Source organism: Agelaius phoeniceus, chromosome 3 (genome assembly GCF_051311805.1).
Source record: "Agelaius phoeniceus isolate bAgePho1 chromosome 3, bAgePho1.hap1, whole genome shotgun sequence".
NCBI lineage: Eukaryota > Metazoa > Chordata > Aves > Passeriformes > Icteridae > Agelaius > Agelaius phoeniceus.
The window spans coordinates 85,961,662-85,988,941 of NC_135267.1; the positions used below are offsets into that span (position 1 = coordinate 85,961,662).

A 27,280-nucleotide genomic window follows, 5' to 3' on the forward strand; every position below is an offset into this window, starting at 1 on the left:
CAGGATTCTTGTAATACAGCGTAAAAAGGAGGCAAACAGATGCATGCTTCTGTAATTGCTCATATTTTATTTTCTATACTGGCTAAGTTTTCTGGGTTGTTTTGCTTACATGATATTGAATCTTGTAATATGCTAAGTTGTAATATTGATCCAGTTTCATTTAATACAGTATTCAGCATTTCCCCTTCTAATAACACAAAAAACTACCACATCAATAAATGTATTTGATTACTGAATGCTAATTTTGGTGAATGGTATTTCTTCCCTAGAGATTTATTTGCAGACATGGGCATTTGCAGTCAAAATTATCATCTGGTAGTGCCCACTGCAGATGGCATTCACTGGAACCTTGCAATGCAAGTGTAAGCAGGTTATGTATCTAACTTGGGTTTTGTAGAGCTGAGGGAAGGACTTCAGAACTTGCTCTAAGTCCTGTTGTGACTCACCCATTGGTACTGGAGTGTGGTAGCCTGCTTCTGTAATGCATTTCCTTTATACATTAAATTCTTTTCAGTGTTTCTAGTAGTTCAGCTGATTCAGTGTTTACAACAGCAGAAGCCCATGTGTGCTGATAGTTTGAGTAGTAAAATGTTTCACAGATGTTAGAGTACCTAGAGAATTATAAATGTTCAGTGCAAACTAGCAGAGACCCAGAGTACAGATTTTGTTAATGCAGCAGATAGGCATTATGTTAACCCCTACCTCTGTGGGTACTTTTCTGTGATGCCACATCATTTTAAGGGTGCTGGGTACAATCCATGGATTTTAGACCAATTGTATATTTGAAAGTATACTGAGTCATTAACATTTTTTTATTGAACAAACTGTAAATTTAATTTTCTGACCTTGGTTAAGTGTGAAGGCTAAGGGGAAGTGAGCACAATCTAATAAAAGATGAGCAGTCTCTCCCCAACTTCCTTTGCTGCTTTTTTATTGCCATATCTGATATTTTTTTGATATCTGAAATTTTTTTTAAAGTTCTCCAGACTTTAAAAATAACTGAACTCTTGCCAAGAACTAAACTGAGATTTGGAGTCTGGTCCATTTTCTCTTAGTAGGTCAATTAGATACACTGGAACAATTTGCCCATTCTTCATAGGATGTGCTCAAAAGAGCCAGGTAGAATATTTACTGATAGGTCACCTCCTGTATTAGTGAACACTGTGGGACCCAGCTGGTCTCTCTTAGAAATGCTTTTGATTTAACACATGCTGAGCTCGTAAATGTCTCTCAGGAAAATAAGTGATTTTAGGAATTATATGTGCAAGATACTTTTGAAGTTGGCTGTAGTTGCATACATATCATAAGACCTGCATTTATTTCTTTTGCACCCAATTCACCATAATACCTTTAAGAAAATAAAGATCAAACTTCTGATTAGAGAGTATGTTTGTTGTAGATCTGACTGTCTTCTCAGGTAGTAATTGATTAAATAACAGAGTTTGATGTTCATGCCATTGGTTCCGATTTAACAAATGCCCAGGTATGATGGGGGGTAGCTGGAAGTTAGCCCATGCAAAAGTGATTAGAATATGCTTGTAGTAGATTGTTGGATGGTGAGCAGTGCTGATTGACAGCACAAGGAATAATTTGTTCTGTGTCAGGGATAACAGCAGCTGCATTTACAATGGTGAGTGTTAGTTAAAATTTCAAACAGTGAGTCCTTTAAGCCTGAGATGACAGGCTGTATGGAGAAAGATTCTTAAAATGTATCTGTGAATCTGTTCTTTTCACCGATCCTTTCTCTACTTCAGTGGGTACAGATGCTCATAGTGGAATATAAGGGATTGATTTTCAGGCATGCTGCAGTTGAACATGCACAGAGAACAGTTTTTGGTGACAGTCAGAAACAAAGCAATTTAGGATTCTGACAAGATCCCCAGCACTTGGATATTTTAATTAACAGTGTTTTGCTGGGATAGCTATGTTAACTACCAAATCTGAGTATGTGGAAAAAAAATGCTGTTGCTTCCTTTTAGAATTTTGAGAAATGTAATTTTATGTAATATTTTGAAAAGGTATAAAAGGTTGAAAGATGCAAAAATAAGAAACTCAGAATAATCTAGCATAAAAATGCCAGTGTTCCATTATGACATTGTGACACTTGTCTGATAGATTCAGTTCAGCACTGATTCTGTCTGGGTTGTTTTTTGTGTACTGTGCTCATTCTATTTCAGTTCTTATGGAAGATACTTCATGCTGTTGACTCCCTGATCAATGCCATGATAGTAGTAGTGACCATACTACCGCAAAACAGAATAGAAAGGTGTTGATTTAAAAGAAGAAAAGCATCTCTATAATTATTAACATTTACATATTAAGACTCAAAATACTTTTATTTAATTGTTTCCTTTTGTTGCATTATTTACAGAGAAAGTTAAACATGGAAAGGTTTATGCTGTAAGCTTTCCCATAACAGAGAGTTGTTCTTTTTTTGGGTGTTTGTTTGAAGAGTTTCAGTTTTTGTTTGTAAGAAATGAATAAACATAGACTAGTGGTATGTCAGTTTTATTCAGTGAGTCAGGTGCATGTTAACTTGAATTAACATGTGATAAAAGAAAATAGCAAAGACAGGAAAACTGTCTACTAAAAGAGTGCATAGAATACGCTTAATCTGTGTTTTGAAAAAGCTTTACTACAGTAACTTAATAAACTTAATTTTTCTATAGTAGAATCAAATTGTATGGCTACAATTACAGAAAGACCAGCAGCCAGACCTATAACCTAACTGTAGCTAATGAGAAGATTTAATAATATTTTAGTATTTCATATTATATCAGTGATAGACAGGTTTAAAATCTGCATTTAATGAATAACCTTTTTTTCTCTTTCTAGAATTGTAGTGGGGTATTTAAGATGCTTTTTTTTCCTGAAAAAACGTGGAGTACTATTCCTATTGTAATTGCTCTTGGAGATCATGCATTTGCATTCAGAATGCTGGAAAATGCAGCACATAGACATTGTGATGCATTACATTATTTTAAAGTTGTTTCCTATTTTTCAACCACAAATTCTGGACATTTTGGCTTGTGTCATATGCTCAGGATGTTTATTGCAATCTATTTTTTAATGTGTAGTTCTTTAGCCCAGTTAAATTTATTTTCAGCATTTTTCTATTCGAAGTAAAATTGAGAAGAGTTTTCAGATAACATAGCTGGATAAAGTAGAGTTAAAGGCAGTTGTTCCTCCTGGGCACATGAATCATAGGATTTGAGCAAAAGAGCACATTTACTTGCAGTTCAGTTACTGAACTCTACAACATTGTTAACGCAGTAACTTTCCAAAATCCCTTACTTGAAAAAAAGAATGGCATTGAGCAGCATTCCCTGGGTCAAGGTCAGGTCTTGGAAATTGTGTTGAGGATGCAGGGAGGAGATGAGATTTTCAGATTTTTAAAATATCTTTCATGTTTAATATTTTAATCACAGCTTGAGAAAACCTCAAAACCAACCAAACAAAAAAAACAAAATAATGTTCCCCTTCCCCCTAAAAAAAACTACTCAAGTCTCTCAAGCACTTCCATTTCATTTTGGATTTCTTAATTGTGCAGATTTCCTACACCCCCCACTTTTGGAAATGTTTTTGAATGGACTGATTTGGGATATTTCATAGAGCAAACCCCTTCAGCAAGCGAAGGATCTGGAGGCTGAAGACACTTTCCATGGCCAGTATCCACTGTGTCTTAGAAGCTCCTGAGAAAGCAACTTTGTACTGAACACTGCTGAAAAGAGGGTGCTGCTTTATATGAGCTGTCAATGGAACTCTGGGTTCCAGCCTATCAAATGTCTTGCTTTGTGTAAGTCTTTGTTATTATCAGCCAAATTCTTGTTTATAGTGTTTTGGGGTTTTTTTGAGGGTTTGTTTGCTTTTTGAAGTGGTGTTACCAAACATGTTTATGTTGGTTTGTTCCTTAACTCTTTGTTGTCCTATATTTTACCTGTTTTATTTAGTCTTTTTCAGATGCTTTAGAAGTTGAATGTTTAACACAGAAACATTGTGGAAAGAATTATTTATAAGCAGTTTTATGCTGGTTAGAAATGCTGTATTGGTTGGAATGATGCTGAACTGTTAGAAAACCTCAAAGTACTTATGAAAGGATATCTCTTCTCAAGGTTAAACATTCCGAAGTGTCGGTCTGAGCCAAGACTTTGTGTAATGTGTTGGTGAAAACATTAGTTCATAAGATTTCTGCACTATACAAGAGAGTTACACTCTGTTTCTTTACTCTGGGATGGTTCTCTTGAGGGTGGGAGCCTCTCATACCAGACGGACAGAAAATCAGGGACAGACGTCCACCTGAGAGCTATTTGGAAGTTGGCCAAAATTCTGGGATGACCAAGATGAACATGTAAACCTGCTTTTGCTAAGAGTAAGATAGTCTTGGGTGGTTCATTCCAATTTTAAAAGTGACTTTTAATGTGTTTTTTTTTCCTACTTTCTTTGTCTTATTTTTCTGCTATTGTAACAGCAGGGTGGAATTGTTTTCTGACAGTGTAGGTAGATCTGCTTCGAGGAATGTTTTGTTTAGTTAACTGGCAGATTGCTCCTAATGTAGGCATTAGGATCTTAATACAATTCAGATTCCTGAGAAGGAGCTGAAGTACTCTTGTTTTCTAAAATAGGATCATCAGACATAACTGCATTTTCACACCCGAGAGCTGAAAATGTCTGTGTGTAGTCAGTCAGGTGTAGAGGCAGCAGTGACCAGAGTAAGAGTCCCATTGCTTCTTGACTGTACAATTGGGTATAAGGCAGGCTAGGATCAAAGAAAGTGAATTTCCCATGGTGAACATCCAGGTAAACTTTTGGGGACTACTGAAACCTGTTTTAAATGGGGAGGAGGAAAAATGTCTGCTAACTTGCTAACTTCCATACTGGAATCTTCTTTCAGATGTGTTTATGAATAATGTAGTAAGATAGGATTGCAGGCATGTTGTCCAAATTCTTCAGCTGCTTTTTGAGAAGTGCCACAATTCTATAATGGTGTGCAGTTCCAGAAGGATTCAATAACCAAGGAGTACAGAGAACCATAAAAGGGAGCTTGTCTCTCATTAACAAAATATCTCTCATTGCTGCTTTTTGGTGTTGTCTAGGCAGGTGAGAGATCCTGCTGGACAGCCTTGTCCAAATAGATCACAGCTCTTTACCCATCTCAGAATAGTAATGCTTTCTTGCTTTGTCCAAGGAATACTCTGTCCTCTTGGTTTTGGCTGCTTTATTTCTGAACCTAGCTTCCTGTGTTTTTAACTCATAGAAATGAATAGTCAAAATAATGGTTGGGATTCTAACTCATCCTGTCAGATCTTTTGCATATAGTGCACCTTCATGTGCCTTCTCTCTCCATGTTTAGGATGGTCAACACTTGCAACTCCTTTTTGCTTGATTAATGTTAGACTTGTTAGACACGAAATGTAGAGCTCTGCAACAAAGTACTTTGTTTTATAATTTTGGTGTTCTGCTAGCTTTTGAGAGAATACACATGGCACAATGTTTATACCAGACTTTATTGGCGTGATTTGTTAATACTAAAGCAACCACAGCATTTTAAAACCAGTTTACATACCTTGTCCTTTTAAATGTTACTTGACATAAAGCCTGCAGTCTTGGAAATACTTTGCAAAGTTATTCCCCTTTCCCCCCACACCAAGAATTCAAACTTTCTAACCATTCTAAGCCATCATAATGGCAGGCATTCTTAAGTGTACTTGTGCCATAGAAAAAGAACTTTGATTAAAAAAAATGTAATGGTTTGCTATCCATTTGTGTACAGAAGAGACACGCTGGGCTTAAAATCAGTGAGAATCAAACATTTTCCTTCTTTCTATGCTAAATCTGGTAGTTCAGGTCAGGAAGTATTTTAGGAGGGTTTCCTAGGAAAGTTTGATATGTATTTACCCATACCTTTAAGTCCAGGGACAAAACAGTTTCTTTCTTGAGGTTTCTTCCAGCTGTTTTTTTTTTCCTAAGGATGTTTTACTATTTAGTATCTATTTACTACTCCTGTGGTAAAAGGAATAACAGAAATGGAATAGATTTTTGAGTGGTGCTTATCAGCAGAGCATTTATTGGAGTGTCTGATCTGAAGAAAAAGATAAAGTTAATATCTCATATTGTAAATCTCAGGAGGATGATTGTGTTGTCATAGGGCAATGTTAGTTATTACCTGCAATATACAGCAAAATAATATCCTTGAGGAATTGGTGGAAGGTGTGTAGCTCACAACTTTCAAGTTTTATTCCTACTTCACTAAAGGCTTCAACTCTTAGAATTCTAAATGTTTAATTGTCCTTTAAATAGTAGGCTACACATCTTGAAAAAGATTTTTGAAGAGTTATCAGAGCAATGTTTGGTATATGATTTTGCTGCTGAGATTGTTTTTTTAAAAGCATAGAGTTGTGTATTCATGGGAATATGAACCATTTAGCTTTGACTGGAGGGCAACAACGTTGTAAGCTCAGCTAGAAACCCAGATGAATCAGATTGAAGTTCTTACAATCTGTCTTGGCTTGTTTAAATGTACTGGATTCTTTTGCAGTTTATTTTAAGAATTGTTGGAGAAGGCTTTAGTGAAAACTCTTATCAGTGTTTCTGTGTGTTTTGTAAGGTACTGCACTATTTTCCACATTCTCCCATCTTACCACTTGTGTGTTTGTGCTCTTTTCTGGACTAATTTCCAGCTGAGCACTTCAGTGTCTTTATGTATTTAAAGCATAAAAAGTCTTTCAGTCATGGAGTTTAAAAAGGATGCTTTAGTGTAACCATTGGAAAAAATAATAAACTAGGATCCAGCTACTTCATTGGGATATCAGCACACCAACATATCTTTTGAGTGTGGAAAGCTGCCAGAAGGACATTCCACTAGTACACTGTAAAGTTCATAAAGTTTGCCCTCCATTTCAGTTCAAATTGAGGTAAGAACATGTGGCTCACTGACTGAAGCATCATTTTCAGCAGCTTAATAAAAATCTTCAGATAAGCAACATCCAAATTGTTTGTAGTGAAAATAAGAAGTCCAACACCAGAATACTGATGTTTTTAAAGCACAACCCCCTGTAGTAGCTGTAATCATAAAAAATGTTACTGATGACACTTTTCTAATTGAAGTTCTTAACCCTGAGCATATAGGTATAGAACAGATGATGAAGTAGATTTTGAGTGCGTTGATGGGATATTTAATTTCAGATCTTAGTTCACTTAAAAATCTGTTTCTGAATGCATGTGACTTTCTCATTGCTGAGTTCTCTGTACCTCTGTACCACCTGCGTTTGCCACGCTCCACTTCTGCTCTTTAATTTGAAAGGAATTTGGCATGCATCATTTATGAAGAATGATTGAATTACCTCAGTTTAAAAATATTAATAATTGTTTAAACTGCCCCAAAAAACTGGCCCATATTCCCTTAACAAGATTATAAATTACAAAGGACTTATAAATATCAAATATAAAACATATATGAAATCAGTGAGGTGACTTCTGATTTAGAAAAGTAAAATGGCTTTTTTCAGAAGGTAATGTACAGGATATATAGAACTTTCAAAGAACAATGGAGGATCTTATTAACACAGCCTAATTAACCTCCCTCCTGTACAAGGTGAAGCATTAGATGCTCTGAATGAATGATGAAAAGTGTCAGGGAAATACAGAATAGGATCGATTTTCTTTTAATAATAAATAATCCTTCTAATTTATTTGGATGAAAGTAAATGTGTCTGCTATGGTTTTGCTTTTGCCCTGTGCCAGGATTCAGCTCACAGTGAATTCTTAGTAGAGGTCTAAGGCTTTGAAAATTGCTTTCTAATGGAAATGGTGACAGATCATTAACTACAGTAGTATAAATGCATTGATTTAACATGAGTATAGTCGTCCTAAGTTGCAAAATGCACGATACAGTATGTGCTGAGCATAGAGGGAGTATCTTTGTAGTTTTAACTAATTAATTACATGATTCATACTATGTTAATCTTTCTCAAACATAGGGCCCCTGACAATGTTGGACAGGTATCATTCAGGGGCTGATACACATTTGTGGTGTAGTGGCACTGTGATCCCGCTGTAATTGCTGTGCTGGAAGGGGACCAAGAAGCATTTAACATGCTGCATTTAATCACCAGTGCAATTACAGGGACACTGAAGTAGATATGTTTTCCTGCTACCAAGTCATAGCAACTTCTGAATCGTAACAAACCACTACTAGATGTGCTGGAAGGCTTTTTTCCAATAAAAATGCAGAACCTGGGATTTTATAGTCATACTTAATTAGCATCTGTGGTTTTTAATGTCTTTAAAACTAAATGTCTAATGCACATATGCTGCATGAAAGCATTTTTTTTCCAAAATCCTTATTCTTCCATCATCAAAAGACACATGAACAAAAATTAGTTTAAAGAATTATAATTATTCTAGTGTTGTTTTTCAAGCATTGACAATACATACCTGTGTGTAGTAGTAGGATTTTTACTCTGAGGCAGCTGCACAATTCTTGTCATTGGTGAACATCTGCACTAATAATACTAGTTCACCATTACCTTAAAAAGTCTAGGTGGTGTGCTAATACAGGTGAAACTGAGCATTTTGTACTGCCCTTTGGCACTTGTGTAGAGTAAAGCTAGTATTAGATTTAATGTTTCTGGTCTCCTTTTGTTTTTGTCCTAAAGATGGGATGGGGAAGTTATGAAGCACCTGACCATCTGCTGGAAAATGGAGGATTCTGTTACCAAACCTTTGCTTCATTATTTATTAGGTGTGCCTGTCTAAGTTTCTTGGCAGAAGTTTGTTTTTGGAGACTGAGTATCTTGAGATCAGTCAAGTTTTGGTATACTTCTTTTTAACTCTCTTTGACTGCACAAAATTTCCACATGTGACTTGTTCTTGAATCTTCAGAGTGAGATTGTCTTTTGATTATGTTTATTCTGATTGAGCTGCTGTGCATCAAACAGTTGTTTCTTTGAGATTTAGGGCTAGAATTCACTTGCATTCTCTGAATGTGGTTTTGTATTGGTAGTCATTTACTGGAAGAGGAGGGAGAAGGAAAACCAAACTTCCAGTGAAGATAGAGTAGAATATGCATTGATTTGGATGGTACCTTGCAGTGATATACTGTAAAATGGCAGGAAATAAAAGGAACAATTGATAGGATAGAGCATAAAATTGAGTTTATAAGATCAAGTGCTCTTCTTGGAGCAGATAAAGCCACTTCACACCTTTATAAGAATGTAAGGGAAGCACCATATGAAAATGGAATCAGGCAAGCGATCTCTTTAGTTTTCTCAATTAGTTATATATCAATGGTAGTACACAATATGAGCACATATAGGATTTGAAGTATGTGATTTTTGCTATTTAACACCCATTGCTGGCTCTCAGTTTGCATTATGCACCTTTAAGTGGAGATGCAGATGTGCATCTCTCTGAGGTTGGGACCTTACAGTGGTCTGTGTGCATGTCTGTCTGAATGCTCAAATAGTTCCCTTTGCTGTGGCAAGTTGTAGGCACAACAGCACAAGTAAGGGATGATGGTTTCGAGAGTCTCAAATACACATTTTATTTTTACCCTTACATGCAATTTATTTCCTGCTTAAAGTATAAACATGGTAGAACTTCCAGGATTTCCCATTTCTGTAAATTTTTTCTCTTTCAAAGTGTGTCATTGCTACTGCTTTCATGGCCATGTTGTTAAGGGAGTGGGTTTTTTCCTTTGGCAGCAGAGGCAATTTTAATACCCTCACTGTTTTCAGACCAAACCCTGCAGAACTGTTGCATGCAATCATTCTGTAGCCTCTGGGCTTGAAGTATCCTCACTTAGTCTGCCACTTGACCTTCTGAGCTTGCTTCACCTTGTGGTTTCCAATCTACATAATGATTTTGTGTTACACTTTAGTTAAATGGTTTCTTTTTGACAAATGGAAGTACCTCCAAAGAGGGTTTAACTATATATTCTGCCTCAGCGATAATGCCACTCTATTTGACTTGATTTATCTATAAATATGAATGTCTTTCTGAATGCCAGCTTAAATTATGTACAAGTAGAGATTATAAATTATCTGTATAAAAATGACTTTCTAGGGATATTGTACATATAAAATGTATACTCTGAGTAATGCTGGATGAGGTGCTGTTCAACATGGAGCTGACTTTTCATGAGGGAAATCTAGGAATTACTATAATATGTGCAGTTAAAAACTGTGGTGATATCTGATTCAGAAGCATATCCCAAGCCAGCTGTGTCAGAAGGGTGTAGAAGTGCTGGGTGTCAGCCTAAAGACTTGCAGTCTAAACCGCACAATTCTCATTGCCAGGGCTAGCTTAGAATTCTAGCCTTATACACCACTACAGTCATGATATTGTTATGTGTTCCTAGAAACAGGAATTGTATTGCCTTCCCTAAAAGTCATCCATGATCCTCTTTTTCCTATGAAGTGGAAACAGAAGGCTGTGTCGTGATTAAGACTTTGATATTTCAGAACCTTTAGTGTTTCAAATAAAATTGTCCCTAGAAATAACAGATATTGCAGATGTATGGTATATTTGAGAAGGTTGTTGGGAACAAGGAAATTTTACATTTTTGTGTTCCTCCCTGGCACTGTGAGCTTCTGGTGAATTCTGTAGTCACTGAGAAATAATTAAACCAGTGATGTGGTTAACATGTGCTCTGTGAGAGAACAGCAATATGCAGGTTTGCTCAGTTTTAAGTCTGGTGAGTGAACCCTTGCCTGCTGAAAAGAGGAGATCCTAGCAGTGGGAGGAGGGATTTGCAGTATAGCAAAAGGCTGTCAAACATTTTACTTGGCATACACTGACCTACAAAATTTGATGTACATAAACTGTGTAATGCATTTTCTTTATAAAACTTTTGCTCTAAATAAATATTGCATTTTCATAAAGAAGCTGATTGTTGATCAATGCTGTTACTCTGTCTTTGCTTTTTTCTTAGTTCTAGTGTAGTGCTGCTATGTGTACCTGCTGTCACATAAGTGGCTATGTAAAAGAAACTAATAAAAAAAACCACTCAAGGTTTGGGTTCTCATCCTAGTAGCAGCCTCAGACTGCCTTGGATGCCTTGAAAAGGTGTATACAAGGATCTAAGGGAAAGTGATCCTTGAAACTGTAACAGTGTTATTTGGCTTACAAGGTCACTTGCCCAATAGTGCTGTCCTTACAGAACATTTCATGGAGTTTTGTGTGTTAGATGTACGTGGCAGCCTTTTTGACTCTTTTTCACAGAGCTCTATGTTGTGTTTGTGTCTGTGTTTTCCATTGTTTGTGTGCTGATAAGTAAATATTATATGAGGCTTTGAATTGATATTTTACAGCTGAGATGGTTGATTATACCACTGAAAACATTTGTCATTGCCCATTCCAATGTCATCAGTATGAACCAGCTGAACTCTGCCTTTCTTTTTCTTTGCTGCCCCTGGGGTTTAATGGCTTTGCAGAGAAGGTCCTGCCTGGCATATTGAGCTGCTCCAGAAGGTCTAACCCATAAGCAGTGAGTACTGAACTGCAGCACACTGATGCTGGAGGTGTTGACTCACCATGCTGCTTTTAATTGCAGTTCTCTTGAAGGTAGATAATCTGTGTAGACTGCCAACACATTGAATCTTTGGGGATCTACCAATCTGAAGATATATTTCTATGGCTACAAATGCTGTTTTGCTTTTCTTTTCTTGGGAATTAACTTTTCTCCTGTGCACATACTGTTTGCATTTAAAACTAGCTTTCATGTGTCTATGGCTCTTGCTATAGCTGGCAAATGGTTGTCTCAAATCTCCAGTGATATGTGTTCTTATAGAATTTTTGAGCCTGATGTAAACCAGCTTTCAGATGTGCATGAATTGAAAAGCATCTGTAATGTTTGGTGTGACTGATATCAAGATATGATTGACCAGATCTGGGTTTACTTTGTTACTAGAAAGTAATTTAAAATAACCATCTGCAAATTCAGGCAGGGAGAATCTATAATTCTGATATGTGTTCATTTATGATACAATTGCTTTGAAAAAGTTGTCAAATTTTTTTGTCTCAAGGTAACAAGCAGTTTTTTATGATTGATGTGTTGTTATGACTCAGATCTCTCAAAATTCCTTTCCTGTTTGGTTGGAGGTAGAAAACAACTGTTTTGGGTAGTCTCGGTTGTTTCTTTGTATGTATTTTTCTAGAGAGAAATGTGCAACTAATTTGGCTAAATTGTATGTTCCAGCTGGAGGCTGCTCTGAGGAGGAAAAAAGGTCTTGTGGGCATGGACAGTTTTGGTGCAACCTTGCCTGTTAATAGGTGCTTTCAGACTTGCCCAGGATGGCGTTAATGCCTGTAGATAATGGCAGAGTTGATTCAGGAATGCTGAACAAATCAAGTATTGGGCAGTGCGCACAGAAACCAGTTCATTCTTACCTAAAGATAATCCAACACAGAGAACTTCAGAGAATATTCTCCAGGTCACTTTGTAAAGGAGATGGGATGTTAGAAGAGAACTTTCTGTAAACTGGGGGTAACATAGTGTATTGCTTTGGGTATTTTCATTAGAGCCTTAGAGAGGTCTTATAACCTTAAATTTTAATTTTTTTTTTGGTAAGGCTACTGACTTTCTGAGGTTTGAACACCTGTGGCATAATTGCATATGCACTTTGTAGACATCTGGGAGGCTTAAGATATTGCTGCTGTTCTCCTGCAGTTTTTCTCTCAGCTGGAGGTTGCTGCCCTCAGAGCTGAGCCACCCTTGTGGATCATATGAACTATCCTAGTCCATGTCGGTGCAAAGTCAGCCAGGTTATTTTAAATTGCTGCTGAATACAGCTGAGGGTAGTAATGAACAGCTTGATGTAATAACTAGTTAAACCATTCCATCTAGACTTCCAAGAGCACATCTGTCTGTGTCCTTATAAGTACAATACTTTAATCTTTCCATTGCTGTATTGTATTCAGGATTTGTCAGGACTGCAGAGCTGTTGCCAAGGGGAGTCTGCTATTCAAATGGAATGTATTGGTGCTTCCTATCTATCATTATTGTCACATTGCAATACAAAGATTTGAATGATGAATGTGTAACATATATATTGAATGGTAAAGTAAGTTTATTTTAATATATGAGATAAATGTATAGAAGACATATTTTGGAAACTCTTGGAAAGAGGTTACCATACAAAGTCTTCTTCTATATTCTTGTTTCTAGTTCAGCCACTTCTAGCCACTTACCTTTGATTCCTAGCCATTTAAGTTCTTACCTTCTCTGTACCCTTGCTTCATTGCCCCCAAAACTTCCCTGTATTGATTAGAAATATAATGAATTTTTTAGCTCTATTTTTTTTATTTTTTGCCCCAGGTCCAGCAAGACTATGAATCTCTGTTCCAAATGCTTTGCTGGTAAGTGCAGTAAAAGGTTTTGTGTTTCCCTTAGATTATTGAAACCACATTGTTGGCATCTCCCTTAGGATTTGTGCATGGGTTTCTTTTCCTTCAGTGTGTATATGTAATCAGATTTTCCTCCCTTTAGTGCTTCCTTTATTTGCTAATCAAGAACCTCTTGTGTAAATGTACCCATCAAAATTAATTCTTGAAGTTCAGGGAATTTAGGTACATCCTTGTACTACAGAGCCCCATTGCCAGCACAGCTCCTGTATGGATGATGTGGTTTCCACAGCACATAAGTCTGAATTGTAATTTGGAATTTTGTAGGATTTATTTTGTAATAACTTCTGATATATAGAATGGATTAAAAAATTAAAATAAAAAGTTGGTATAGAACACCTCATTTCATTTCCTCTAACTTGCAGCCCTTGAACATTAAATCATCAGTAAGTCATTGGTAGGCTGTTCTAATTACTTCATATTATTTTCCTATTGTAAGGTCATTGCTATTTTGTAAAATCTTAGGAATTGTTTTTGACCTTTTCCTGTTAGCAGCTTCTAACTTTGCTCTTCTGAATTAATTTTTTTGTATTACTTAGTATTGTAAGCTTACTTTTAATTGTAATTAAGGTCCTGTCATAGCTCATGGTTTTTAACTGCCTTGGGGCAACAGATAAAATTTTAAAAGGTCTGGAATTTGTTTTTTTTTAACTTTAAACACCTGAGAAGATTGCTAAAAGGTTGTTCAGCAAAATGTATTTCTCTGGCTGTTTTCCAAAGGCATGGATCTCTGGAAATGGTATATTGAAGAAAATATAAGTCATTTCTTGTACTCTTTCCCTACTGTCCACATTCACAAACAAGTCTTTGATTTGACTCAGTAGGACTGTTATATTCATACTAGCACTGTAAGTAGCTTGTGTTTGTGTACTCAGCAGTGCAGGTGTTCTGATTCTGTGACATCAAAACAGCCCATCCCTCATTTGCTGAGTTTAGCAGAGTACCCAACACTTCACAGCCAGCAGACCAGGCATTAGACAGAGCATCTTTTCTTTTGGTTTTTACTGGTTTGGATTTTTTTTGTTTGTTTGTAATTTTGTTTCTTTTTAAAGAAAAGAAAAGTTCTTGGCTTCTATTCTGCAATTTTTCCAAAATGCCATTAGGTCTGATAAAGTTAATTTTTCTCTGCTGTAAAATTTTAAGATGAGACCTTATGTGATTGGCGGGGTGGAGGTGGGAGAGCTTATGTTTTTAATTTTTCAAGATGTTCCTTAGAGCCTGTTTATTTTAATGACATAAGTCTTTGTAAGTGTTTTAGTAACTTAAAGAGCTGCTAGTGGTTGGAATAAAGGTATTGTAGAAGGTGCTGTGGAAAAAGACAAGTTTATCTTATTTAGATCTTAACTATGGTTCCTTCAACAAGTAGTATTAAAACTACTCCAACTCTGTTGGAGTCATAACTCAAAACATCTCAGTGTCATCATTCCAACATAAAAGCAGTTTTCTATTTTTTATTTTTTTCCCCTGATGTTACTGAAATAGCTTTTGCATATTTTTCTATACTGGGTTTCTAGCTACATACTGATATAGAAAGATATGTACTCCTGTTTCTGTAAATTGAACAACCACAGGTAGCAAGATTTTAGGCAAGTAAGGTGTTGAAAGATGTTTTTCACTGTTTCAGGCACTCCAGAGAAGGGGTGTGAAAACTAGTTCCTCTTTTTTCTCTTTTAAAATGGCAGGTTATTTATTCAAATGTGTTGAAGCAGAGGGAAAATTTCAAAAGACTATTTCTCTTGACCATCATTTCCTTTTTCTTTTATTTCAGAAAAAAGAAATCCACACAATGAAAAAGGTTAGTAACTCTTTAAATTACTTTTTTTGATCATTTTTTTCTAGATGGAAGAATCCAGTCTTCCTTTAAAAAAAAAATAATTTGAGACACACACTGCAGGAAAGACCCTTACATTTGTGTAAGCATTCCTTTCTTACATATATCAGGGGAGAAGGGCAACAAGTCCTGAAGGGATGAAATGTTCTGTTTACAGTACAGTATGATTTATTCACAGAACCTCCCTATCTTAGCAGGTTTTTCAGACTTTCTGAACTATCAACAAGTTTGTAAATATATGATCATGAAGCCTTCTTTTCTGCATTTCCTGGCTTCCCCATAGTTCTGGTTCTGCCAGGACAGGGTTACTTTGTGCAGGTTACATGAGGTTATTCTGTACCATCTCACCTCATAGCCAGGGGTGGGGGAACGGGACACTCCTCCAGGGAGAAGGGGTTGTCTTCATCAAGAAAGTCTGGCAGAGGGAGTGGTTGGGTAATGCCAGTTCTGAGCATTTTGCATGTGAACCACTTTCCTCTCTCTGGTACATTTTTGTTACTAATATTGTTACTGCTAATGTTCCTTTTCTTATCTCATTGCTGTTTCCAGTAAATTGTTGTTATCTCAGCCTGGGATCTTTACCTTTGTGCCCCCACTTCTCCTCTCCAGCCTGCCACTAGGGGAAGGGAAGAGAGGGAGCGGCTTATGGTTTGGAGTTTCAGTGGGACACTAAATTTGGGAATACCATTCCTAAACAATGACACCCATCCCTTGGGGGAAAAATGATCAAGTTTGACATAAATCAGATTAATTAGCCCAGAATTGGAGCAAAGGGTAATGTCAATTTGCCTTATTGTTTGACCAAGTGCTTCTGTTTTCTAAATTTATTATCAAAATAAATTCACTGAGTTTTCACCCACGTTTGTGCAAGATGAAACAAACTGCAAAAGCAACCAGATAATATGGCAGGGAGACTAACATTCCTTATTTTGGCTATCTTTTGTACTTTTTTTGTACATTAAACATGGGAACAGTGCTCACAAGATATTACTGAGATAAGTTGTTGGCAAGAAATGATAAGTGCATGGCAAGAGTGAGCTGCATACTGCACAGATACATGCAGCCCTTTGTCTGTAACTGCCCAGTGTGTTCATGTAGATCCAGAAAGTTCACTAAGCTCTTCTGTACAACCACAAAATTGCTGTTCTTTTGCTACAGACTAGTTCTTAGCTTGCAGATGAGGGTTGATAAATATTGCAGAAGAGCTTGAAGTTAGCTACCCTCTTCAGCTGTCTTTGCCTCCTCTTCACACCATCTGCTGGTTCCAATAAGGAATACCTGACTTTACTTAAACCCTGGAGAAGCAACAGACTCTAAAATGTTCAAGAGCTTCTCTGAAATAATTTCAAGTTAATTGTACTTCTGCAAAGTACTTCACAACATTCTGTCTCCAATTCAGTGCTGACCATGTGTTATCAATGTCTCATAGTCTCCAGATACAAAACAAGTGTAACCCTACATATTGAAGTGCTTCAAATAAATATGCTCTTTAGATGGTGAAGACATAGTTGCTTCACACTTCCCATGCATCTAGAATACAAATGCAGTAAAGTGGTGTGGGTTTGGGAGGCTTTTTGATGTTTATTCGTTTGGTCAGAATATAGGCTGGTAAGTAAAATTGTAAATTATGGCCAGAGTATCTCCCTTAATGACACCACATCTTTAAAGAATGCTGCAACATTTATTTTTTCAATACACTAAACTGTGAATTTTGAGTGATTAAACACAGTACAGTGATAAGTTAAAATTTTCAAAAGTACTCTTTATTAACTTATCTTTGCTCCCATTAGGTTTATGGAAGTTCTAGTATCAACTTCAGGTAGGGACATTGTTTGAGTACCTTTTGAAATGCCACTAGATAAAGTAGAATCTTTCAGGCAGGAATTCTGCATTCATGGAAACAGTACCTGGTACCTCAAGAATTCAATTTTAATTGGAACCTCTGGGAACAGTCACAGAATGAACTATTACAGAGTAAGAACAAAAATTTAAATAGAGAAAATGATAAGACTACACTTTCTACTTACATCACCCCCCAAAAATGCAGTCTGTCTTTAATCCATTTGATTGTGAGCCTGGAAGGCTTAATTTGTGCTATGTTCTATCAGCAATGGAAAGAGAGGTACAGGAAATGGATTTCAGCTTTTTCAGTAGTGTGTGAAGCTAAAGGTAAGTGCAGCACTGGATGGTTTGGTGGAGAGATGCAATTGCAAAACTGGAAGAAGTTAAAATATGGTTAGAGTTTTCATGGATTTGTGAATCAAAATCATAGGCATTCTATCTGAACATGTAATTGGAACTTCTAGAGGTGGGTATCTATCCCTTAATCCAGCTGTGCAATATTTATTTTCATGTTGTGCAAAGTACTAGATCAGCATTACTGAAACTGAAAAGATAACTCGGCCAAATAACCCAAGAATTGTCTGAGTTTTAGGGGCTTCCACTCATAGTTTGGTCTTATTTTTAGGTTGAAGTAAAACATCTTTTTTAATTACTGGATTCTTGATGAATAAAAAATTAGAAATTTTTAATCTTCATTATAGTAGCAGAAAGTCAGTATTGCTAGAACCACATTTGTATTTTCAATACGTATGCTTAACTCTGTGCTAGGCTGTTATGAAATTTTGATAGTATTTTTTATGTTCTTGCGCTGAAAAGATCTAATAAGGAGTGAAAAAGAAACATAGTACATATTAATGTCTATTTATCATCTGAATCTAGAAGTGTCAGATTATTCACCTATTGCCTGAACTCAGGTATCTGACTGTAGAGTTACTTAATATTTTTGCATATCTTAACCTTCCTCCTTTGTTGAGCAGATCTTTATTTTGTCATGCTTAAACCACACGCAGTTTTTGGAGCTTACAAAATTGGCAGGTTTTTGTGTCTCAGACTTATTGAATAGTACAATTTCCTTTTCTCTCAGTTTTTGTAAATCTTGGGAGCTCTTTACAACTTGTCTGTTATTGCTGCCACGTCTGGCAGTAATGACTGCTATTGTAAGCATGAGCTGACAAAAATCAGCGCTCCTGCCTAAATAGATTTTGCTGTTAATTAACTGCTGGTTTGATTCTTAGTCAAGCTTTCAGCTTGCTTACTGGAAATCTTTTCAGCAGGTGCATCTTGCATGTTGCTAGTTCAATTTATGCTTTTTTTGCTGTACCCTATTGTATGGTAATTACTAAATTATGCTTCATTAGGCATTGTGTTCATAAAGTTTTCAGTCCTAAATGAATGATACAAATCTGTTATGTTTGTATTTTTCATACACTTGTAATTTCTGATGTGTATCTACAAGTTTTAGTACTTTGTTAGAAAAGCAGCAAGAAGTGTTTCCAGAAATTCGAAAACATGACTAAGAACTAGTTTTCTTTACCACTACACAAGACATTTCTTTTTTCAATATGGTATTCCCTTTGTTGGCCCCTAATAGAAGCCAGTGCCTCAATCTGTTGCTTCCATTAGGTTAGAATTTGCTGCTGTATTCACATCTTTGTGCTTTGAAGTACATGGACTGCTTGCTACAAAAAATGGCCCTCACTGACTAGTTTGAAAGTAGTCAAGTTTCATCTTTAACTTCTATTACACAGTCAAGCTTGCAGCTAAATATTTCTTTGGAAAATTGTATAGCTGTTACAGTGGCAGCAAAAATGCTTCGTATTTCTAGAGCACCTTCTAGTAAAGAATGTAACATTTCAGATATAACCATAGATATTGTTTGGCATACACTCAATTTCTTTTACTCTGTACCCAAAGAATTTCTAAATGGGTAAACCTGGTAGGAAAAAGATGTCTTAGCATAATTAGTAAGCTTGAAATGTGAGATATGTGCTAAGCTTGAAAAAGAGAGTCACCATGAAATGGAATTAAGAAAAAATTGGATAAACTGCTTCAGTTATTTATATGCTTGATTCGCACTGCTGACCCCAATCATTTCTTTTACTCTGTTAGTATGCATTATTCTTTGACTTTAAAAAAAATTAAAAATCTGAGTAGTAGCTCTGTTTGGATTGTTAAAGCAGGGCAATATTTTGTGGAAAGATTGGGATAGGATTTTTAGTTGACTCCTTTTAACCCTAACCTGTCTTAAAGGTTTTGAGGGGAAATACAAATCAGGAGAAAATGAATTTATTTAAATACAGTTGTATGATCTAAGCTTAGGACTAATCATTTTACATTTGTCAAAAGTAAACATCAACCAAATCATCTAGCATATTTATACAGTGCCTTCCTAGGTCTCAGTATATACAGGAGAATTGGAAATTTGGGACAGACGGATACCTGAAGCTTTCTAGCCTTGCTGGGGTAAAATACAGATCACATGTTGAGTGAAGTTAGTAAAACATGACTTGAGGTGTTCATATCTACATTGTCATGGCATGGAAGCTGCAGAGTACAGTGCTCCTGTGTTGCTTTGTGTCAATACTGATAGGATTTGGCTGTGCATTGTATAAAAAGGTGTGGAAGATGCTGAGTAGAAGGCACAACCCTCACCTTCCTGGGACCTGGCTGTGTGAAGGCATTGTGTACACAGCAGTGCAATGAAGGGTGTCAACAGGGCCAATGGCTCAGCTGCTGGTTTGGTGTGCTCAATTATTTTGTCCCTTTTCATCCTCCTTTAAGTTCCCCTGGATGGAATAGTGGGAAGGGGCAAGCACTGATGGGGGATAGACCCGTGAAGTTTCTGTGCAATTGTTAGTGGAAGAAAGAATTTCTTTCACAGCTGCCACTCAAATGTTGTGTATTGAGGTAGAACAGGTTCTTCTTTTTCTCTTTTCTTCTTTATGGCTTCTTTAAGTTAGTGGAGCATTATCCTGTCACATAAGGGTCTTTTCACCAACACAGTCTAGTAAAATTGAATGCCTTTTAATTAATAACTATTATCATTTTACAGTCAATCAATCCTATCAGCAAACTACCCTGTAGGACAATAGTGGCTGTTGGATTGCATCTTGCAAAATTCAATCTAGTAGACTGGGGCTTATTTGTTAAAAATATAAATTACGCTCACACAAAAATATGATCTTTTCTCAGTACTGGCTACTTGAATAGACTACGAAAATGTCTTAATTTAATTTTTGCTCTGTCTTAACAAGACATCACTGATGTTTTCCATGTATTTTCTTTTTCTTATCTCAGGGGATTGCCAGTCCCATTGTACAGATTGATCTGCAAGCAAAGAAAAGTGCTCAAGCCCTTTTTTTCCTCAGACTTACATTATTTTTAATTTTTCATAGCTTTGTTTTCTAGTATGTTTTTTTTTCTTTATGGTAAAGCCAGTTTCTTTCTCTTTTCTTAATATCTTGTTCCCCTTCTAACTCATAACCTTTCCAAATGACTCATTGAAGCACCGGCTGTAATTTAGTCTCTAGTGTATAGGTTCTGTGTTGATGTAAAAAAAATGTTTAGAAATACGACTTAATTGCCATGATGTTTGCACTTTGCCAGCATGAAAGTGGAGTTACCTATTGAGGATGTGCAACCCACAGGTTTAATTTATTTAACTTTTTTATGACTCTGTTTCCCTATAAATGTGTGCATAAGATAGAAGAGAAAATGTTATTCTTTTTTTTCTAATTTAGCAATTTGCTTGATTTATGGAAAAGTCTGTGTTCTGTTTTGTGTATTTGCTCATTTGGAACCCTTCTATAGTTTATAGAGACACTAGTGATTTGTTCCTTAGCCTCCCTGTGGAGTTTGTTCCATATTACAATCTAATTCCATGTCCGTGTCGTGCACTCCTGAGCTGTTAATTTGTACATTTCGATGCAGTTTGTTTCATCGTGTTTTTGTAATCCAAACTGAATCTAACGAGCTATGTGCTTTGGGGACCCAGCCTTGCCTTGCCAATTAGAACAAGTGGTTACTGAGAGAGAGCATGTTTTAAATAAAACATGGCACCTCTGCGTGGGACCAGCAGCCTTTGGGGAATAAAAAGAGAGGATATTTAACTCCTTCTGCCTGGGAAGAGAGGGCAATATCAGAGTACGCGTTCTAGAATCATTCAACTAATTCCTTTAAAAAGTATGATGCAGGTTCATGGTTTGCCTTTTAAATAAAATGTAGTTTGCCATTGGAGATGTTAGGCACTACTGCCTGAGGAGTATTTAGAAATTCATAAGGATATCTGTCGAGCTGACTGCATGTTTTCTAGGATTCTGATTGTTAATGTCACGTCAAAATTGTACAGGATTAGCAGCTACCTTTTTCTTTTCCCTTGTACTGCCACACAAGAGGCTGAGAGAAAGCAGGAGGAATGCCAGATGGTGAAAGAGCTGTTTTCAGAAGGTATTTTACAAGGGAAGGAGTCTAGAAACAGTATTTATTCTTTTAGAGTGCTAAGGTTATGTGCTAGGTGGCCAAGAGGAAGTTATGTTTTGAGGCAGCTGGGAAGATGTGTGTTTAGGATCAATATTTGTGATCATCAAAGAAATCTTCCAACTTCTACTGATGTTGAAATTAACTAAACCTCCTGGTGAATTCAAGCAAGACACAATAGTGATTTAGGAAGTTAACTCTACTTTGCAATTCTTTCTTGGATTCCACCCCCAGCATTTCCTTTCCTCTGTCATTACTATTAACTTGTACATCTACACGCTTGAGCATCTCCAAATGGAAGTAGTTACTGTCCAATAGCAGCTCTTAGCTAAGGACAGTGGGAAAGAATTTAGGTGAACAGTCATGGCAGCTAACTCAGACAACATTTCAACAGTCCTTGCATACATGAGCAGGGCAAGACCAAGAAGGAGCTCCCTTGTGAAGACCTTTTTAATTGAGCAGCTAGTTGTAAGGGAAGTACAGCTGTTTGCTAAGGTGATTTAAGCTGCTAGGGAAAGCAGGTGTGTGGGACAAATGTGATTGGATAATAGAACGAAATGTAACTGATGGCTTTTCAGTTCTTTAGCCATTTCATATGAAAGAAATGTGATCTAGCAGCTAGACAGCTAGCTAGAATCCTGACTTGATTTCCTTTTCACAGTCAATGAGGATTTCTTTGTGATACTAGACAAGTTGGGTTTTTTTTGTCTTGCACTTCTTTCCCTCATCAGTTACTGAGAGATGATACTATTTTTCTAGTGATTTTGGGACAACCTGATTTTGGACTTGCCTTTCATGCTCTTGAGAAATGTATGTAGATAGGAACCTTTTGTTCCTTTATTTTGTCTTAGCTTTCAGAAGTCTTAGACAAAATAGTGGAATTTCAGTTCTTTTCTGTATGTGTCTTTTCTGCAGTTGAATTTCTGTTCTTCATCTTCTTGACACTTTTACCTTCAGTCCAGTTTGTTTCTCTCTTAATTTAAAGGAAATCATACTGCACTGGTACAATCAATGCATACCATTTCTTTTAATACTTCTAATGATTTTTCTTATGGAGCCTGCAAACATGCCAGTTGTTGTTTATTCATACCAGTCTTCTTATATGTATTGCAAAACGTTCTCACAAAGTTAGTCACCAGAGGGCAAACTGCTCATGCAGATTTAGTCAATACAACTGTAATTTCCTGCCTTTTTAAAAAAAGCCCAACAGTCTCTGAGTGAGTTTCCATGCAGTATTAATTAAATGAGAAGTTTAATGACTGTTGTCTTCAGAGATAAAGAAGTTAAAATTTTACACTGAATGAGATGGAATTTTAAAAAAAGTAAAATATAAACTTTTGAACTAATTTGCAAGCATTGGGGGAAATATACCCCTTTAGATAATGCTTTTCCTTGTTACCACATTAAATATCCCTAAATATCACTATATAAGTGACTAAATATCACTTAACTATTAGTCAGGGAGAAAAAAGTAGCTTAAAACAGTTTTCAGCGGGAATATCTTTATCCTTAATTTTAAGTAGATGACTCTCTATTATGGGGGCAGGTGTGTGTGTGTGTGTAATCCTATGCTGAAGGTACAGATAAGGGCTTTCTTGAAAAGTCACCTGAAATAACTGCATCTCTGGTAGTTCAGCCTGTAAAATGTTGTTCCTTTCCTTTGCAGAAAGCATAGGCTGTTGACTGAATCTGATACTGAAGATTTAGGAAATGACTAGACAAGTTATAGTGCTGTAATAATTAAGCCAATCTGTGTGTATGCATTGTAACTGTCTTTTAATTATGATAAAAGGATCAGAGTACAGGAAAGCACAAGATTGCTGGCCTAATCTCCTGGTTTAAATCACAAATAATTAAATATCATCTAGGTAAGCTCTGTTTGCTGAAAATTTCCCCCTTAAACAGCTACTCTGCCTTGATGTGAGGATGCCTGGGGCTCTGAATGCACCATGGTCAGTAGTATTTCTAATGAATAGGGCCCCTTACTATTAAGTAATATTAAGGTATGCCTTCTTAATTGCAACGTTGTAGGGATGACATTTGCACATTGAGCTGAATAGAGAATAATTATTTTCTTTAGAGAATTTCTTTAAAGAACTCATTAGCCCCCTAGTGCTTCAAGAAAACAAGTAATTTACCATCTTGACATTTGTGTGAGTCAGAGGTGGTGATATTCTTGTTCACTGTACATAGATAAGAATCTAAAGGATGAATGCTAAACATCCAAAGATATTGGGTATCAACTTTGAGAAGGCTTCTAACTGCAGTCCTTTCTTTATCTCCCTCCCCCAGGATATAAAATTTTTGATGCTTTAAGTGTTAAAAATACACATCTCCATAACTCTATGGAACTGCAAAGGTATATAATGCTTCTCTTGGTGAACCTAAGAATAACTTTGAACATCCTGAAAATAAATACAGTAAATACATTATAAAAGTCTTCTAAATTCTGTAGCAGAGAAAGTATGTAGAATTTAATTATCTTTGATTTTTCTTTGGAATGGTGCTTGGGGTTAAAACAAAGTCGAGAGCAGAAAGGAGCTTAGCTTTGCTTTGCTTGCTGTAAAATTCCAATTGCACATTTTGAATGTCTTTCATTCTACCCAGCAAGGAAGTTAAGGGTCCTCTAAAAGAGAGGCTCTGTGACTTGCATGCATTATGAAAGTAATTTAAAATTAAATAAAGAGGTCAGATCACAAGTGTAAAAAATTGATTAGATCAGGCACTTCTTTATTTCAGACTGCTTGACTTTTCAAACTCAGTGTAGGATTTTGCTATCCTGTAATGCCACCCCTAATCTTCTGGTGTAAATAAATGCAGTTATGTGAAACTATTAACTATTACTGGGCCAAAGAATTTGGAAACCATGAATCAGGAGTGTTGATTCTGATCTGTTGGGTTGCAGTCAGGTTGGACACAAATGCTCTGCCATGGTTGATCAGAAGTGCTGAAGCTGAAAAAGCAACCTGATTGGGGTCTTCTGTAGAGTCCATCTTCTGAGATTGCTCTTTTCTTGCTTCAACAAAAGCACCTCTAGTAGTCCTCAGACAATAATGCAAGATTTTTTTTGCTTTCCTATGCATTAAGGCTTCTGATCAGACAAATGTTGAAGGAGGCTCTGGTTTGTATATTTTTAACTACTAGTGTTACCCACATCCTAGCTGTTCATTACTTGAACAAGTGAGCAGATGAATTTCATGATGTGCAAGGTTAATGATCCAGTGCATAAGGAAGAACCTTGGAGCTTTGTAAACATTTATTTTGTATATATGTGCATTTATCTACATTAATAGTTTAGCAACATTGGTAGCATTTTTATTGGGTTTCAGCTTCTAATAACTGGAGCTTTTATATTTTGGGACTGGGGCATTTCTGTCCAGGTCTGTGGAAAAGGTTCCATATAAGTGGAAAGCAAATTATGAGCAGACAGTAGATGTCTTGGGAGGTTAGCAAACATTAGAAATTACCAAAAGTACACTTCTACATTTCAAATGATGGCTCAAAGTTGATCCAGTAGTCACTGGAAGTTGTTTGTGGTGAGCTCAATCAGCAATAAAAGACTAATTTCTTTTTTGGTAATTCTGTAAGTTACAGGCTTTACTCTTTTAACAAAAGACGCCGGAGTTTTGTCTTCTGTCTCCTGTTTTGCTTCAGAATAGAAAAAAAACCCTAAAACTTTAAACACTTTAGAGGGTGTTTGTGGAGGTAAATACCAGTCTGGCTCATTTCCAGGCTGAGAAGGAAATACGCTGTGCTATTTACCTTTGTGTTCTCGCAGTGTTTAGTATGGCATCACTGGTCTTCATGCTTTCATTCTCCTCTGTTGACATGCCTCGCCCTGCAATATGTGAAGAAATAGAAGGTTGATCCCAGTGTAGGTGAATGCAGTCTTTCACCATGACATTTTCTGTGCCTCAGAAAGTCAGTGCTTAGCTTCAAGTACACTTTGAATAGCAATTTGAAAGCTAGAGTTTGACAATGCTGGCTTCTTTTTTTCCTAGAGACTCAGTAATATCTAGAGAAAATTTTGATAGGCATAAATAATCCCAAAAATACAAATGCATATAATGAATGCTGACATCTACTCAACTGACACAGAAAAGTTAATGTTTAGAAATTGTTAAAACATTTTTCTTCATTCTGCACTGCTTCTGTTAGTGTCCATAATTATTATTTGAAAAGAGTTAAAATTATTGTATAACTGGAAACTTTTAACTGTAAAGTTTTAATGTAAGATAGACATAGCAGTGACTTGTTTTGATAATCAGCACATGAAAATCATAGTTGATATGTGGCTGCAGCTAGTGTTCCTGTACGAATATTTTCTTTTTTTTCTAAATGAGCTCTTAAATCTGTGCACAACTGAATTGTAAAAAAGAGTATGTCTGAGTCCAAATTCAAGAGGGCTGGTAATGTTCTCCAAATCAATGTATCTGTTAGCTGTGGGTAGCAGTAGGTCTCCAGAGCATTTCAGTCCTTTTTTTTTTTTCTTTTTTTCTTTTTTTTTTTTCTTTTTTTTTTTTTTCTTTTTTTTCTTCTTCTTTGACAGGGTCCTGGTATGCTCTAGCTGAGGAAGAATATATAGGAAGAATATATAGGAATATTCATCTAATAGATTTAGAAATGCAGAGTGCTGAAAGCTTTCATAACAGAACCAGTTTTTCTTGATAGTAACTAAATGAGCTTTTCTTTATGTAAAGGTCAGATTTCATGTATTTGTTCCCACTTGAGGTTTTTTTTTGACAGAAAGAAAGCTATTTTGCACTTGATTTATAAGATATTTATTGTGAGTTAGTACTGCATAAACATCTGACATTCTGAGCAGCGCTGTGTACTGCTGACCATGCCTTGGTGAAAGGAATTTTAAGATACTTATTGTGGTCTTTTCTGCAGGTACTTTTCTGCAGGTAACAAAGTAGAGAATGTCCATTTACAGGAGAGCAGGAGTAATTATTTTAACTTGAAACTGTTTTCTCTGTCATACAACAAGCTGCAGTAACTGCCTGCAGACAGAATGGTCACTTGTGACTCCATCCACACACCTGGGCCTGAGAAATTAATTGTGCCCTAACTTACAAGGAGGGGAAACTCATGGCTTATTCACTTCAGACTTCTGAAGATTATATTGTCAGTAGGACTTGAGAGTGTATGTTCATTTAGGACACTTCAGAAAATAATTCAAGAAGTAAATCTTGTATTCTCTTGTGGCAGCTTGTTCTTTACTTAGATTTAGCAAGGTGTTCAAATAAGAATCTAGCTACTTTCTATTAAAAAAGCTAGGCAGATAATCGTGTTGATGTGAAGACACATAATTTATAAAAATTCAAGTTGAAGATGATTTGTGTGAAATTTTTACTAACATTTTATTATCATAAAAGCAGTCATTTTTACTAACAGTAGCAGTGCCTCTAAATAAATACAAAGCATTTGAGATAACTTCTTATTCAACTAAGTAATCAATTTTAAGTTCTGTGTTTGTGAACCTTCTATGAAATTCCAGTTTGCTGTATTCCTAAACCATGAATAGACAAATGAACTAGAAAACAGTAAGTGTCTAACAAACAGGACAAATACTAAGCTTATTTATTTTGTTAGTGTGTGTAGGTAGCCCTTAGTTTTTTTTAGTTAACAAAAAGAAGTTCTAAATTTCATTATTAAATATTAACAGTGACTAAGAATCAGTCTTTAAACATGTTCACCAAATAATAAAACATTTTAGTTAAAAAGCAT

The 27,280-nt window shown here is 36.2% G+C and overlaps 1 protein-coding gene across 2 annotated transcripts in view; it reads left to right on the plus strand.

Moving 5' to 3' along the window:
- The window catches only part of ZFAND3 (zinc finger AN1-type containing 3), a 135,247-nt gene that overhangs the window by 19,551 nt on the left and 88,416 nt on the right, over positions 1–27,280 (plus strand). For both annotated transcript variants that reach the window (XM_054628890.2, XM_077175804.1), the window contains exons 2-3: positions 13,316–13,356; positions 15,170–15,196. In XM_054628890.2, the coding sequence (XP_054484865.1) occupies positions 13,316–13,356; positions 15,170–15,196 (68 nt within the window). The remainder of the gene's footprint in view (positions 1–13,315; positions 13,357–15,169; positions 15,197–27,280) is intronic.